This window comes from Prunus persica, chromosome G7, assembly GCF_000346465.2.
Source record: "Prunus persica cultivar Lovell chromosome G7, Prunus_persica_NCBIv2, whole genome shotgun sequence".
NCBI classification, from domain to species: Eukaryota; Viridiplantae; Streptophyta; class Magnoliopsida; order Rosales; family Rosaceae; genus Prunus; species Prunus persica.
Genome location: NC_034015.1, coordinates 13,857,922 through 13,874,268, shown reverse-complemented (window position 1 = coordinate 13,874,268; position 16,347 = coordinate 13,857,922). Strand labels below are relative to the sequence as shown.

General features: G+C 37.7%; 4 protein-coding genes across 6 annotated transcripts; 3 read left to right on the top strand and 1 right to left on the bottom strand.

Annotated features, from left to right (window-relative positions):
* LOC18769603 lies at positions 572 to 5,151 on the top strand. Its single transcript, XM_007204302.2, has 5 exons — positions 572 to 864; positions 1,879 to 2,141; positions 2,219 to 2,430; positions 2,747 to 3,011; positions 4,589 to 5,151. Exons 1-5 carry the CDS (start codon positions 771 to 773, stop codon positions 4,880 to 4,882), a joined length of 1,128 nt encoding a protein of 375 aa, XP_007204364.1. The 5' UTR covers positions 572 to 770; the 3' UTR covers positions 4,883 to 5,151.
* On the bottom strand, positions 5,150 to 6,085 carry LOC18770344 (germin-like protein subfamily 3 member 2). Its single transcript, XM_007202482.2, has one exon. It carries the CDS (start codon positions 6,055 to 6,057, stop codon positions 5,347 to 5,349), a length of 711 nt encoding a protein of 236 aa, XP_007202544.2. The 5' UTR covers positions 6,058 to 6,085; the 3' UTR covers positions 5,150 to 5,346.
* LOC18770072 (protein ABSCISIC ACID-INSENSITIVE 5) lies at positions 9,976 to 13,987 on the top strand. 3 transcript variants are annotated; one of them, XM_020567847.1, is made up of 6 exons: positions 9,976 to 10,552; positions 11,266 to 12,455; positions 13,004 to 13,075; positions 13,173 to 13,202; positions 13,507 to 13,621; positions 13,727 to 13,987. In XM_020567847.1, exons 2-5 carry the CDS (start codon positions 11,304 to 11,306, stop codon positions 13,600 to 13,602), a joined length of 1,350 nt encoding a protein of 449 aa, XP_020423436.1. In that variant the 5' UTR covers positions 9,976 to 10,552; positions 11,266 to 11,303; the 3' UTR covers positions 13,603 to 13,621; positions 13,727 to 13,987. The 3 variants fall into 3 exon arrangements, with proteins under 3 accessions (XP_020423436.1, XP_020423435.1, XP_007203311.1); XM_020567846.1 differs by having other exon boundaries at positions 11,241 to 12,455; XM_007203249.2 differs by lacking the exon at positions 9,976 to 10,552 and having other exon boundaries at positions 11,191 to 12,455.
* On the top strand, positions 14,702 to 16,094 carry LOC18769987 (NDR1/HIN1-like protein 2). Its single transcript, XM_020569396.1, has 3 exons — positions 14,702 to 15,397; positions 15,633 to 15,701; positions 15,976 to 16,094. Exons 1-2 carry the CDS (start codon positions 14,831 to 14,833, stop codon positions 15,663 to 15,665), a joined length of 600 nt encoding a protein of 199 aa, XP_020424985.1. The 5' UTR covers positions 14,702 to 14,830; the 3' UTR covers positions 15,666 to 15,701; positions 15,976 to 16,094.

The window sequence follows — 16,347 nt, the reverse complement described above, 5'->3', positions numbered from 1 at the left end:
TATATACGAGTCTTTCACCAATGTAGTTACTAGTTATTTCAAAGTTTCAAAATGATGCAATTTATTTCTTCCTTTGGTAAAGGCTGTCCCGTGACAACAATAAGGATTTGAGCTTGGCACTTTCATCCGTCGTGCTATGACAAGGGCAAGTACTATTCATGTGAATAGTGATTGTCGTAGCAATATTTTTTAATGCATTCCCACTCATTGTCATGGCAACCCAAGGATAATCAGTATTCACATGAGATATGAGAAGAGGAATTTGTATGAATTTATATGAATTTTTGTGTGGAAAGTGAAGAAGATGACTAGGTATTTATAGAAAAAAAATCTGAATTTTTTGATATTTAATGTTTTTAGTATTTAAATTGCTCGAGGACGTCACACTGACTAAACTAAATTGGTATCATTTGCTAAACAAAATTGTTCAATGAATATAGATAGATTTTAAAATGGTAAAATTACAAAATAAACTTTTCTCCAATAGTTGATTATGTAAGTTTCTTTGTGATGAGAATTATATATAGTTTAGTTTCGAATTATATGATTTGTGCACTAATTGACCTTTTTACTGTTTTGCAAATTAACATTTGGCAACACCGACAGAGTTACACTCTCTCAAGACAGCCTAGTCACCGTCCTTTTGTCCATCATAGAACTCTTCGATCTGATCTCTCTCCCAGTCTCTCTCTCTGAAACCCAGAAAGGCTTTCTCTTTCTTTCGCTAAGCCTGACTGTGAATCTCTGATTGATCTTGTGGGTTGGTGGAAATGGCGGGAGGAGTGAACAGGAAGATATCAGCGGCGTCGGCCAGAGCTCACACCAGAAGAGCCAAGCAAAATAGTTCCTTCCAGCTTCCTCCAGGTGGGTTTTTCTTGCTTCTTGTTTTTCCTGTTTATCTTTATTTGTTTTGGTAATTTGATTTAATGGTTTCAATGATTACGATTATTCATTGTACCTCGTTTTGTTGTAAGTCAGCGCCAAATTCTGTTTGCTCTATGAGAGAAATGCAGGACCAGAATATAAGAACTGCGTTTGTTTGAGGACTTTTTCATTATATGGGGTATAATTAGATTTAAAAGTTTTACTTAGCAAGTCTTATCTGTGATTAAGTTGGCTGAGTTTTCATTTCTTCCAAAATGACGATAAGAATAAGAGACCAGCCTTTTCTTTTCTTCACTTTTGTAATTATATTTACAATACTAATCAGAGGGTTCTGTTTTTTTCAATAAGAAAAAACTAAAATTGACTAATTGTTGCATCATTTACTGATACTTTTGAAAGTTAAATAAATGTCTTCAAGTTGAGCTGTGATATGTTGGGTTAGGACTAGGATAGATGGTGGTTTGATCCTATTTAATGTATCAAAAGAAGTAATTAAGGGAAAATGAGAAATTTTGACTTGGATAATAAACATTTAACAAATGGTATCTTGTATGCTTCAAATTTGTGATTGTATTAGCAGTGTGATCTTTGAGATTTCATCATTTTTCAAAACGAAAATTAACAAAAACTAAAATAAAGGTTTGGTTCTCCTTGCGGTAATTCGTTGAGGGAAAATCTTATCCCACAGTGAGGTTGAAATAACAATTAGATATAAGACATTTGTCTTTCATCTGGATAGCAGTAAGTATACAACTAACTGCATTCACGCATTTAAGCAGAAAGCCAACATATGTGTTTGATCCCTAATTTCTTGTAAACTGTCAGTAAGAATTTGTTCTAAATGCATCTGATGCAGAATCTGTATGTGTTTGATATCAGACACTCAAATAAATTAGTCCAATCTTTCTTGTTGCTAAAAAATGTAGTAGAAATTTGTTGGCACTTTTTCTCCAACCTCTGTATTGTGATTCAGTTAGAACTAAAAAATTTCAGGGATATTTACGAAAGCACTAGTTGCATTGTTTATTGGATTTTCGGCATGGACATATCAGGCAATCCAACCTCCTCCATCGAAGATAATTGGCTCTCCTGATGGGCCGCCTGTTACAGCACCATTTATTAAACTTAGTGATGGAAGGCGTTTAGCCTACAAAGAGCATGGGGTCCCAAAAGAGAATGCAAAGCATAAAATAGTTTTTGTCCATGGTTTTGATTCTTGTAGGCATGATGCTGTCGTTGCTGAAACCCTGTCTCCGGTATCTATCTCATGGTTTGTTTTGTATCTATCTATTTTCCCTTTAATCACATTTTAACCTATGGTGAATTCCCCAAGGAAACTGTTGAAGACTTGGGGATCTACATTGTGTCTTTTGACAGACCTGGTTATGGAGAAAGTGATCCTAATCCAAAGCGCACAGTGAAGGGTATGGCTTCAGATATAGAGGAGCTGGCTGATCAATTGGGTTTAGGACACAGATTTTATGTAATTGGTTTCTCCATGGGTGGACAGGTGCTTTGGAGCTGCCTCAAGTACATCCCTCACAGGTATGATTTTTTTTCAAGCAATGTAAGTGAACAGGTTCTGCATGTATGTGTCTGTGTGTTAGAAACGAGAAAGTAGTACAACACAATACAACAGATCTTCATACAATGGCACATAATCATTGTTTGTGGGACCCATATCATTTACTGAATGGACCTGTATCATTTGTTATATCGGTTTGTTGTACCTGAGACTTTCTCATTAGAGAAAGGGAGAGAGGGAAGAGAGGGGGGGCCGGGGGGCGGTAGGGTGGGGTGGTGGTGAGTGATTGAGGTATTGTATGTCTTTTATTCTTATGCTAGGTGTGAATGATAACAGGCTTGCAGGAGCAGCAATATTAGCTCCAGTGGTTAACTACTGGTGGGCTGGTTTTCCTGCAAATCTATCTACTGAAGCTTATTCCCAACAACTTCAGCAAGACCAATGGGCACTTCGTGTGTCTCACTACACCCCTTGGCTTACCTACTTCTGGAACACTCAAAAATGGTTTCCTGCTTCAAGTGTTGTGGCTCACAGTAGAGATATTCTTTCTGACCAAGACAAAGAACTCATGGCTAAGCTTGAGAAAAGAGGAACATATGTGGTATGCACCCCATGTTTTGGAAAATTTCATAAAATTAGTTATTTAAAATTTAAAGTTAAACCATTTCATAATAACATTAGCCAAATTTAATATTCTACATTTACTGAATAAGTTACCAAATTTCAAAATTAATTTGGTTTATCAAGTTATTTTTTTATAGGCTGAGATCCTTGCTAGTGTTTTGAAATTTATGTGTAAACATTCTAGAAAATTAGGCTGATTTTTCAACAAAAAATTAGTCTAGTTCTGATACTTGAAATTATACTCGTCAGTTTGTCTGTTTGCTATTTGAAGATTAACGTTTCCTTATGTTTCTTTTCCATTTTGATTTTATGCTGAATCAAGTAAGGTCTTTTAAGCTATGGATTATAGTTATTGCCTTAGATCTATTGTGAAGTAAATAATGAGCCATGCCAACTACATCCTTGCCCTGTTTTCTAGCATGTGTCTAATTGATAATTCCCCTCCCATAGATTGAATTTGAGACCCTTCGCATGTGGGCAGAGGTATTATTTGGTTACCCATACCGGTGAAACTAATTGAGTGCTGCTTATAAAAAAGAGAAAAGTTTTCATTGTCTCACAAATGAATCTACTTTGAATATCTACCGTGAAGCCTACACTGCATCAAGAGACATCTTTCCAAGCCTTCTGGTTAGTGTTAAGAGGTGGGTTGGTCTTAGCATTTAATTGGAACTGTAGGAACATATGAATAGTAGGACACTAATCTGGCACCTAGTGAATTGTGGATTTAAATATTATTTCCCGTCATGGAATAGCAATGTGAGAACTTTGAAGCTTTGCATTTCCGTTTCCTAGACTTCAATCTTTCCATTGGAACTGTGGGAACATATTACATAAGCCTAGTAGGGCATTAATCTGGCATCTTGTGAATTCTGGATTTAAATTTTTTTCTTCTTCATGGAAGAGCAATGAGAAACCTTTGAAGCTTTTGCATTTCCCTTCCCAATAATTAGATCCCTATTTCATGAACAGTTTTGTTTTCACTTTATCATAGATGAAGCTTTCATGGGAACTACATTTTAAGATAACCGTGGTTGTGGGCTCTGTATCTGTATCTTTGTACTTCTCTGTAGCAACCTCTAAAATTTGGAGTTTCTCCTGACTAAGTGTATAATCCTTGATTAAATATGCAAGGTTTGTTATAGGTACATTAACTTTATAGACCCACATGGCACCATACCCTTCCCTAATGGAACAACTCTTGTTAATGTCTTTTACAAACCATGTGCTTGCAGTGTACAGTAATTTCATCGGTTGGCTTTGGATGTTAGATACTCAGAAAATGATGCTGATATTTAATGACATGCTTTGTTACGTCTCTGCTCTCTGTCTGCTCTCTGTCTGCTCTCTCTCTCTCTCTCTCTCTCTCTCTCTCTCTCTCTCTCTCTCTCTCTCTGTAGCTTGTGGACTTTGAAACTTGAATGTGCTTTGGGAAGCCTCAATCCGAGGGTACAATTGACATAAAACAAGTGAACACTATATGCTATTACAGAAATAATTTTATTTTTTCAGAAAAGAAAGTGATGTCATTGTTTTTGAATGTGGTTTCCTCAGGAACAGGTAAGACAACAAGGAGAATTCGAGTCCCTTCACCGTGACATGATTGTTGGATTTGGGACCTGGGAATTTACCCCTCTGGATCTTGAAAACCCATTCCCTAACAATGAAGGTTCCGTCCACTTGTGGCATGGAGCTGATGATCATTTGGTACCTGTTAAACCGCAACGCTACATTGCTCAACGGCTTCCATGGATTCACTATCATGAGCTGCCAGGTGCTGGGCACTTGTTCCCACATGCTGATGGGATGTGTGATAATATTGTCAAGGCACTTTTAACTGAGGGGTAGTAACCTTCCACATGCTTAATGAGCTACCTCAGATGAACTTTTTTGTGCATTTCTTCTCCAATACGGAGAGATAAAATTTCAGTTGATCATATTGGTATGCATGATAGATCTTGTATTAGCCAGCTTCCTTTATGTATTGTTGCCTCACAATGAAATTGTTTCTTAGGGATTGAATTTTAAAAAGTTGGGTTTAAGAAAGTGAAACCAGGATTGCTTTTTGGTAGTATTTGGATTCGGAGGTATTGAAACAGAGATTAAAGAAAATTCTTGCATGTTTACCATGTTAAAATTTCATTTACCAGCACCTGTCCCAGTTCAGGATGGGGAAGCACCACAATTCATGTTTAAAACCACTTCAGACACAAATAATACATGGGTTTAAGTGACCAACGCAATTTCTTCTACTGTATCAATACAAGATACATTAAATAAAAATGCTCCTCCGCAATTCTGGGCAAACCAACTTAGAACCTCACCCTTTTTGGATCAAATCTTCTTCTCATAGTTCCAATCTGCTTTGAACTCAATCCAAAGGCCTTCTCCAAGAGTTCATCATTAATCCCAGACCCAAAAATGGCAGATGGGATCTTTTGCATTCCTGGGTTTTGGCTATTGAAGCTTCCAAAAATTGTAGCAGGCTTTTTACCAACATTCATTTGGAAGTGCACTAGACCCCTAGGGAACACCATGACTTCCCCTTGTTCAATTACCCTTGCAAAAACCCTATTGGTTGAATCAACAAACCCCGAGTAAACACTCCCTTGCACTATATGGGATATTTCTGTGGCTCTTGGGTGAAAATGTGGTGGATTGATTCCACCAACGTTGAGGTCAGCTCTTACAAATGACATCCCTAGTGTGTTGATCCCGGGGAAGATTGTTGGGTTGACTGAGATGGCTGCGAGGCCCGTGTCAGTGAAGTTTCCGGCCACTTTCATCCCGGAGAAGACGAAGTCATCGGTGGTAGCCTCGGATGAGTTCTTGCATGGGAGGAAGGTGTGAAGAGGTGTTTTTATGACACCTAATTTTGGGTTTGGTATGCAATAGTCTTGAACTGGGTCAGGGTCAGAAGCCAATGTCATGGCACATAGGAGGCAGAAAATAACAAACAAAAGGGTGAGCCTAGGGGACATTTTTCTTGGTACAAACGCACCCTTGAATTGGGTTACAAGCATATATAGGGGTCTATGTGGGGTTTTATAGAACTCAATATATAATTGAACTTATAAGCTCCTCTAAATGATCACATTAGATTTAATTAAAAAGATTATTTGCAGGATAAAAGGCGGGTTTCATGGAAGTTTATCAAATTTGGACCACCATAATGATCTCTTTTGCATCCAATACATATAATAATTAATAATAATTTCAACTAGTAATGAAAATTATATTGCTCCATTCAAATAATGAACAAAAACGATGTGGACGACAACCATGATTATGATGATTATTCCTTCTTCATGAGAGCGGCGCCTGCATATGTATACTTATTCCTTCTTTTGGTCTGCCAATATTTCTGCATAATTCATTTGCATGTGGCCAAGCAAAATGAATAATTTGATAAAGATATGAATGATAGGTAATTTTCTTTGCTTGGGAGTGAAGGGAAGATAAATATTTGAGGGATGATTAAATCCACGCATTGGAGATGTGATAATTGTTTTGGCAAATGGTATGCCAACAGATGTATATTTCATTATCCCACGATGTATGTCATGCTCCTCTTATAGCACACATCACTTGATCACGTAATGTGTGCGATAGGAATAAGTATGTATACATCCCGGGATAGAGAAGTCACACAACTCCCTTCCCTTCTCAAAAAAAAAAAAAACAAAAAAGTTTCTTTTAAGGATTTGAAATTTGTAGAATTTTTCTGTTGAAGAATATGAGTCCCACATCGAAAATTTTGACTAAATAAAATACAAAATATAATGAGTGGTTCTACTATTAATAACATCGAGACTTTTTGTGATAAAATCTCACACCTATTGAACTTTATAAATAATTAAATTAAAAATAATATCAATATTATTAGTAGTGAGTCCCTAACTCGTGTCTTTGAATTTAACACAATCCTTCAAAGTATAGGGGTGAGAGAGAGCATGTACTTTTAAATTCTGAATTGTGGCATGTCTCAGTTGTGCCTTGTAATTTCTACCTTCTTTGGTTTTGACTGGGCCGGCTTCTTTCTCGTTAAAAATATGAAGTCCACACAGATGAAAGTGGGTCTGGCCCAGCCCACATTCTTGAAATAATACTTCAAATTACCCAAAAAGAAACCAAAACTTTGTGCTTGGTCAGACAATGAAAACTTGAAGAATGAGAAAAAAGTTTACTATAAAAGATAATTATCGATTTTTTGTTTTTTTGTTTTTGGGTCGAGGGTGAAATTACGTATTTCTGCCGTTGAGTAAAAATATTGTTTTGAATTGTTCTCTCACGGTTTGTGGGAAGGGGATTGGGTCGCAACTCTCATATGATTTGCCTTGCATTCCATTTTGGAATATGCACGGCCTGTCCATACGGACATTTTGGTACTTGGTTGTCTGACCCTGCACATTGTGTTGGGAAAGCTTGGTCTATGGAGCAGCATTCCTGGTTAAGAAATGTTAACGGGACTTGCTTAAAAGAGAGTCGTTACATGAATTTGCTAGTTACCATCATCTTATGTTCTTGTTCACTTTACACTAGTGACGGAGCCAGAAACTTTGTATAGAGAGGACATCTCAAATATTGAAATCTTTTTCTTTACGGTGTGACATTTGAATTAACTTTTTATTTGATACAAAATTCCTAAATTTAATTACTATACTCTATTATTTTATATATCACTTTACCTATCTATTCATCATTAATAAGCAAAAGATATTGATTCAAATTAAATGTATTTTGTTAAATATACATACTAAGAAAATTTGAATTGTAATTTATTACTATAACATTTAGAGTCAAAAGAAATAAAAGAGATTTAGAAGGGGTAGTAATAATGTGAAAAAGAGAGATAAGAAAAACCAAAAAGAAAAAGGGAACTTTGAAATTTGGATAAGAGATATATAATTAGGCTAAGAAAAGTGAGAGGGGGCATAGGACCCCCCGGCCTTGTCTCCCTCCCCCCTTGCTTTACACAATAAACATGAGGGGCCAGTAAGGCCCCGTTTAGGATTGATTTTTTTTCGCCAAAAACCTGCTTCATTTTAAAGTTAAACAATTTAAGGTGTTTGGTAAAAATAAAGTATCTTGATTATTTTAAAAGCAGTGGCCTTTTAACAGTAGGCTCTGGGTTGCTTTTCAAAGTTGCTTTCAAAAGAAGCTGAGATAAATCTTTAATGAATTTTTTTAATTCCCAAAATACTATCATTCATTTTAAAAAATGACTTCACCTCCACTTTCACATCCAACTCCACCACTTGCACCACCACATTCACTACCTCCACAACCACCGCCGCCATCACTACCACCACCACCGCATCCTCCGGCACTACCACCATAACCACCACCTCCTCCACCACCTCCACCTCCACCACCATCACCTCCTCCAAAACCTCCATATCCACCACCACCTCCACAACCAACACCACCACCACATCCTCCTTCTCCTCATCCTCTGCCACTACCACCACATCCACCACCACCATCACCTGTTCCAAAACCTCAATATCCACCACCACCTCCACAACCGCCATCCCCACCACCACCACCACAACCACCACCTCCACTCCATCACCACCACTACTACCACATGATTAGTACATAACACTTTCAACATCATGTCTATTTTAGTCATTATTCACAGTTACAACAATTTTATATTAAAATTTACCAAACAGTTTTGACACTGCTTTTTGTACTAACTGCACTTTAAAAATATTGTTTACTAAACATGGAGCTGCTTTACTTTACAACTAATTATTTTCAAAGCACAACAAAAGCAACTTTTTTTAAAAGTGACAGCAATCCCAAACTAGACCTAAGTCTATGTAGGAACTCTATTTTGATTTCTCTCATGAGATTTTGGTCATTTTTTAGAGCTAATTAATTAGCATTAAGCAATTATATAAGCAATACCAAAAGGATAACAATATATCCCGATCAACGTCCTAAGTTCGAATTTTGATATAATGCTTACCAGTCCGAAAACACTCGGACTTCTCTCCACTCCATTTTATTTGAAAGGATATAAATTTGGATCCTCCTTTCTCATATTAAAATTAAAAAAACACTTAGACAGTACCTTATAAGTGTGATTTACCAATAATTAACCAAGAACTTTGTGCATAATGAAGACAACATGGGGTAAGTAGGTACCAGAGTATGACAATGAATTGTTCCCAACATTTTTCTCTTTTTTTGCAAGGGCGCACACTAACTGTTGAACAAGTACAAGAGCTACTTATATCTTGCCAAAAATACCACAATAATGAAAAATCAATTGTACTGGAGGCATCTGGGAAGGGAAATATGTTGGACCACTTCCACTGCTGCGTTCTTGTACAAACAAGAACAAGATCAATACCTGCAGATATACCAAACCCCAAATCAGCGGCTACTGAACCAGAAGAAGAACCACCAACACGGGTTTGCTACAAATCCACCTAAATTTGAACAAAATCCCAAGGGCAAGTTCGTCAAACGGAACAAAACAAAGAACAGATGCCCAGATGCCCTAGTTCTCTCGTAGAAATTACTTCTTGCATGTGATCTCCTCGCAGTTCATAAGGCTGCACCAATGAATTGACCAAAGGTAAAGAGTATGTACTTGACTAGTTACAAAGTTTGACATATTAGGTTTGAAGGTTCGAGTTTTCATGGATTAGATACGATATCTGAATTGACCTGATACGTGTGTTTTACAAATAATTGTACATTTTTTCTCGAAGTCGGGTACATAATCAAAGAAATGATAACTTTAAATTATAAATTCGAAACATGTTAGAATTATATAAATCCGACTTAAGCATGTTAAGCTTTACACTACAATATACACATGCACCAATTGTCATTGATTTTAGAGTGAATGCTCTCTAATTTAACAAATACATAGGTTCATAGAGTGATTAATATCTCATATTCATAACCAAATGATTATAAAAAGTCGGATTGTCTAAAACAGAATACAAGCCTATTTATATCATGTACATTTTCTATTAATTTCTGGCTGGAGAAGAACACGTGTTGCTTCTCCAACAAAGACCTTTCCTCCTGCAGCCACATGGCTAACAGGTGTCAAGGGCTCGACGCATTGTCTAATTTTGGCACTTTGAGGCTTCAAATTTTTATATGAACAACCGTAGAGACTGATGGGATTGACTTGTAAGCAAAAGTGGCACACACCCAAACTCTTCCCCTGTATAAGCTAGCTCTCTCTCTCTCTCTCTCTCTCTCTCTCTCTCTCTCTCTCTCTGTCTACCTAATAACCAAAAAAATTAAAAAAAAAAAAGAAAAAAAAGGAAAAAAAAGCCTATCCTTTAAACTTGGTACTATTTATATACCAAAGCTTGAAGCAGAAGTTCATTACCAGTACTTGGTTATGTGAGGTGTGAGCTTGTTTTGTTGGCCCTTCAGATCTGTCCAAGGCTAAAATTATATTGGGTTTCTGGCATTAGTTCTTTCTTAGCCTTATCTCTCTCCAGCTTCCCAAATCAAATATATACATTCAGTCAGAGTCAGGTACTTTTTTCTTTCATGTTCATAGCTACCAGGTTCTCTTTCTCAAATCTCTGTATGCTTTCAGAACAACCCATCTGTTTAAACTTGTTTCTGTGATCTGTGTTTGCATGTATTTGTTGATTTCTATGTGCTGGTTCTGGGATCTGAGACTTCGTGATGATGAATAATTTCATTCTTTATGCAAATAATTGGTGCAACTTTTTACAGGCTTCATATATATTTTGGTCACTTTTTTCTTGGTGGTGTCTAATAATTGTTGAAATACCACTGATTGCAATACTAAAATAGGAAAGATTCTCTTAGCTTTTGCTATCCACCCATGTCCTACATTCTATTCCATTTTCCTATTTTTGGAAATGAATAATTAATTGCAGATATTAGACACCTCTTGTCATTATATACTCGTTTAATATGGACCACCATCTCATGAAAGGCACGTGAGTTTCTCCAATTGTTTATCAATCTCATGCTTAAGATTAAGCAAAGCACTTGTTAATTCCAATTGGTCCCTCCAAGTCCAAGCGCAGCAGTTTTGTCCTTAAAAATTTTGATGGTAGGGACCACCGTAGAGAGATTTGTTGTCTTGTAGTTTCTGTACAGCAACATTTGGAAAATTCATACTGAGGGCTGCTCCGTTTTGTTGATATAAATTTGGAAATTTCATACTGATTGGGTTTTTGTGATTCAGTCTGATCAGGTCTGTTTGAATTCAGGAACCCAATATTTAATCAAGTGCAGACCACACGAAAACATGGGCGTTTCGGAGTCTGAAATCATCTCCCATGACGAGGTCGAATCGCCGTTGCAATCCGACCAGCAAGCCACGAACCACTTGTTCACCTCATTGGGAAGACAGTCCTCCATCTACTCTCTTACCCTTGATGAGTTTCAGCACACCCTCTGCGAGAATGGCAAGAATTTTGGCTCCATGAACATGGATGAGTTTCTCACCAGCATTTGGACCGCGGAAGAAAACCAAGCCATCAATTCAAACCACACCAACATTAACAACAACCATAACCACCACAACCACCACAACAGCAACATGAACAACATTGATGCGCACATGCCTTTGGCAGAGGCCTCTGAGGAGAAGGCCGCCGCCATAGCCAAGCAACCCAGCTTGCCACGCCAAGGCTCGTTGACTCTGCCTGGGCCGCTGTGTCGGAAAACAGTGGATGAAGTTTGGTCTGAGATACACAAAGGGCAGCAAGCAAAGCAGCAGAACAGTCACAGCAGCAATGATGGTGTTCAGAATTCCGAGTTTGCCCCTCGCCAGCCTACTTTTGGGGAGATGACATTGGAGGATTTCTTGGTTAAAGCAGGGGTAGTTCGGGAACCGGATTCTATGTTGGCGGCTGGGGCCGTGCCGCCGCCTCAGCCCCAACAGCAGCAGCAGCAGTATGGGATGTATCAGAACAGCAACCAGGCAGTGGGGCCAAGTTTTGCTAACAGGCCTGTGATGGGAATGGGGGCTGCTGGTGCTGCAGGCGCTAGTACTAGTACTGCTGCTGGTATGCCTAATTACCAGGGTATTCCCCAAAATGGGGCCACAGTTGTCGCTGAGTCATCGGGGTATGCTGCAAATGGCAAGAGAAACGGTGCGTACCCAGCAGTGCCGCCTCCACAGGCTGTTTGTTTTGGAGGGAGAGTGGTGAATGGGGGTGGTGGGTATGCAGCAGGGCAGCCAATTGGGATGGCAGCTCCTGTGAGCCCGGTATCCTCCGATGGGATGTGTACTAGTCAGGTTGAGAACTCTGGGGGTCAATTTGGTTTGGACATGGGTGGATTAAGAGGAAGGAAGAGGATCTTAGATGGACCGGTGGAAAAGGTGGTGGAGAGGAGGCAGAGAAGGATGATTAAGAACAGAGAATCTGCAGCAAGGTCTAGAGCCAGGAAACAGGTATCTCATTTCTTTTTCTGAGTCCTAATTCAACTGCTCGTATATGATCAGTAATTTAAGTATCTTTTTCTGATGCTTTCGGTAAGACAGACATTGTTTTATTCACAATTGATAATCAAGAATTTAGTGATGGGGTAGCAAAATGGTCCTTCTTTTGTTTTAGTTTGAATCAACATAATTGCATTATCCCCGGTTGTTATAGATGGATTGAGCAGCAGCTTTAATTTATTATTCAATTTTTTCAATGCTGTCGTACGCATATCGGCAAAGCTGCTAGCTTCTACAAGCTCTTAACAAAGTAGACCAGATAGGTAGTTGATGAATATGATTTTCTACCAAATTCAGTACGAAGCAGTTTGTGAACTGCTAGGTAAGCAGTTGAACCCGCAATCGAAATTTTGAATCATGTAGGATTTTGGTGGACACGCTTGAATTGGAAGAAACTGTTTTATTATTCTTTCAAGAAGAATCATGGCAAAAATTTCCTTTTTAGTGATTTTTTTTTTTTTGGTCAATTTCCTTTTTAGTGATATGTGCTGCTTTTACAGGCATACACAGTTGAATTGGAAGCGGAACTAAACCAGTTAAGAGAGGAGAATGCACACCTTAAACAGGCGCTGGTAATGACATGGGAAACATTTTGATGCGTCAAAAGCTTTCTGCCTTCTTTTGTTTCTTGTAATTATTTGCTCTTGCTGATCGGGTTAACATGAACAGGCAGAGCTCGAGAGGAAACGAAAGCAACAGGTAATTCTTGCAGTTAATTTCTCATTGTAGCACTTAGCAATGGAACAAATGCTTTCTAATAAATTTTGAGGTCTGTATTTGGAGTAGAATGTTATGTTCGATAGCGATTTTGATTCACAATCTCGCAAAATAATAATACTATTTTCGTATATGTTTGTGCGTGACTGCACATTTAATAATAGGCCTATGTTCTGTAAAAGATGCTATTGATCACATTATGCATCTTTACTTTGCAAACTGCAGATTCACAAACCGCACGATTATGCATCCTTAAATCTTTTATCTAATTGAGATGGTTTTGCAGTACTTTGACGAAATGCAAATGAGAATTCAGAGCAGGGCCCAGAAAGCTAAGGAGAAGCTGCGAGTGTTGAGGAGGTGTCATAGTTGCCCTTTATGATATGCAAGACAGAGAGATGGTAAATTCATTCGAGCTTTGTATTTCAAGTTGCCTTTGGACATCTTCTGCCTTTTTCCCAAATCAATATGTTATATTTCTCTACTTAACAAGTTCTTCCATGCAGATCATTGAGGAACAGAATTGGCATCTCCCACCAAGAGGATTGAAGCTGTGCAAGCTAACCCCAATGCTGAAATGGCTACAAGGTGGAGCAAATGATTGAGTGATCAACACCAACGTAAATGACCATGAGAATATGGATCGTTGAAAAAAAGTTGAAATCTGTAAAATCTAGTAGAATAATATTAAATTTGAGATGCGGGTTGTTGTTCTTGTTAGTTATGTATTAGGCTTAATGGTATGTGTGCTGTAGTTTTGTATTCAACTTACAAGTCTTCTAGAATAATTGACGTTATTAGCATAAGCTAAAATTCTTTGCAATTAGAGCCTCCTACCCAAAACCAGTCTAGCACAAATGCAAGAACTTACATTTTCTAACGTCGAAATGGTGAGAACCATGCCCCTTGACATATGTCGTCTCGTCTCTTGAGCTTAACGCGCATTCAAGTCTACTCTGATATCATACAGGATTAGAGCAAAGGTTTTAACTAAATAGAAAGAAGTCTACAATGATTTGCAATCTTATTTTAATCAAATAGCAAGTAATCTACATTGATTTGCAATCTTTATATTTGTGTTCGCAAGGGTTTGCAAGATTGGCTTGGTTGATCATGTTCATCAAGTCAGACTGGACCTAGTACTCAAATGTGAGTTGACTGGTCAAGCGTTGACTGAAAAAAGAAAGTTTCCCATTGCATAAAACTAAAAGAACAAGTTACATTCTAAAAGCTTGAGATTTTTACGTGTTCTATTTTGGGGCTTTTCAGGATAAGGTACCTTCACACCTAAATTGTATGGTCGGCCTCAAAACTAGCTACTCTTAAAAATTGCATCAACTAAAACGGGATGCATGTTTCAAAAATACACATATATTACGTGTACTTACTAACTATGCACATTCATATATACCTCTGATATGCACAATCTCTGGTTAACCGGCCTTCTTTTTCTTGGTGGTTAAAAATTCTTAATCTAAATCCAGGTTTGGTTTGAGGGCTGGTGTTCTAGCGCAACGCGCGAAAAGAAAAAGAAAAAACAAAATAAAAGAATTGTCTTGGACTTGTTTAGCATTATATTCATCAAAACATCTCTAGATCTCTATTCAACCATGAGTTCGAAAAAATGTTGCTGTTGCTGCTGCCTCCTCCTCTTATTATTTTTCATCGTGGGCCTGATTGTTCTTTTCGTGCTTAAAGAAAAATTAGGGCCGTCGTTAGAAGCGCGCTACAAGGTGACGGATGCCTCATTGAGCCAGTTTAGCATGGGGTCTGGCAACAACCTAGAATACAATCTAGCCGCCAACATGAGTGTTGAAAATCCTAACAAATATTCTGACTACAGATATGAAAAATTTATAGCTGTTCCCTCTTACGGTGACGAGGATTTAAATGAAGTTTCTTTGAGCTCATTTGAAGTAGCGAAGAAGAACACATCTGCATTGACACCTCTAGTGTTCAAAGGGCAGAAATCGGTGTCTCTTAAGGGCGATGCAGCGTCCAACCTTAAGAGTGGTTCGGTTTTCGAAATCGTTTTGAAGCTCAAGATTAAGGTTATGAGCAGAGCTGGTAAGGTTGAAATTTACAACGAGTACAAGGAAGAATGCAAATTGAAGGTTCCTTTGTTGAATTCCAAGGAAAAAGCTTCTGAAAAATTTGAGAGTACAGATTGCAAAAAGGTTCGGTTTAGCTTACAGTTCTTTTTGTGCTCACTTATAAATATTATGGCAATTACAGAGAGATATCCTGAGTCAAGCTAGAAACCTTGATTGAAACCCTGCACTGGCTAGTAAAAAGAAATTTCCTTTAGGGTTAGCTTGAAATTAGACCTTTGAAGTAATTAATCAAATATATGCTTTTTGTGTGGAATTCAAACCTTTATTTAACTTTAAGAATAATCTCATCTCTGCGCAGGTTGGAAGCACTAGTTCGGGGATAAAGGTGTGATTTGTACATTTGAGTCATCTCAAGACCTCGTGGAAGGTAGGCCAAATCAATGTTCTAAAGCAAACAAGAACATTTTATATAGTTTTTTCAGTTTATATATAGTAGGTTATATGAATATGATTTTGCAATATATCTCTATCTTGATCGGTTTATATTAGCTTGTTGGATTTCATTTAAACCGTTGTTAAGTACATTTAAACTGTCGTTAAGTAATAACTAACTTTTCGTCCTAGTGCTTGTATATTCTAGTAGAAAACAATTGTGTACATGCATTGGAAAATAACAGAACTCAATGCCTATTTTGATGCAGATTATTGGGCAGGGGATTTTTAGAACACGGTCTACAAGAGGTTTTGTGATCTTTAGAATAGGTGCTTAGTCTTATTACCAACCACGACAGCAAAAATGAGTACAATCTGCATGTGTTTCTTCCTCATCAAGTTTTCATGGCTCTGGTTAAGCACATATAGAGATTAGATTCTCATTTATTACATGAAAAAAGTTATTCTCAAGGAGGCTCATCTTGTGTTGGTTGCTACTCAGTTTGTATGGCGTAGGGACTTATGGTGGTCTCTTGCTCCATCAGACTTATGTACTAAAGAATCGTTGTTCTCTTCTGATAATGAGTGTAGGAACATTACTTTTCTCTATAAAGTTTTTAATTATACAAGCGATAGTCTAA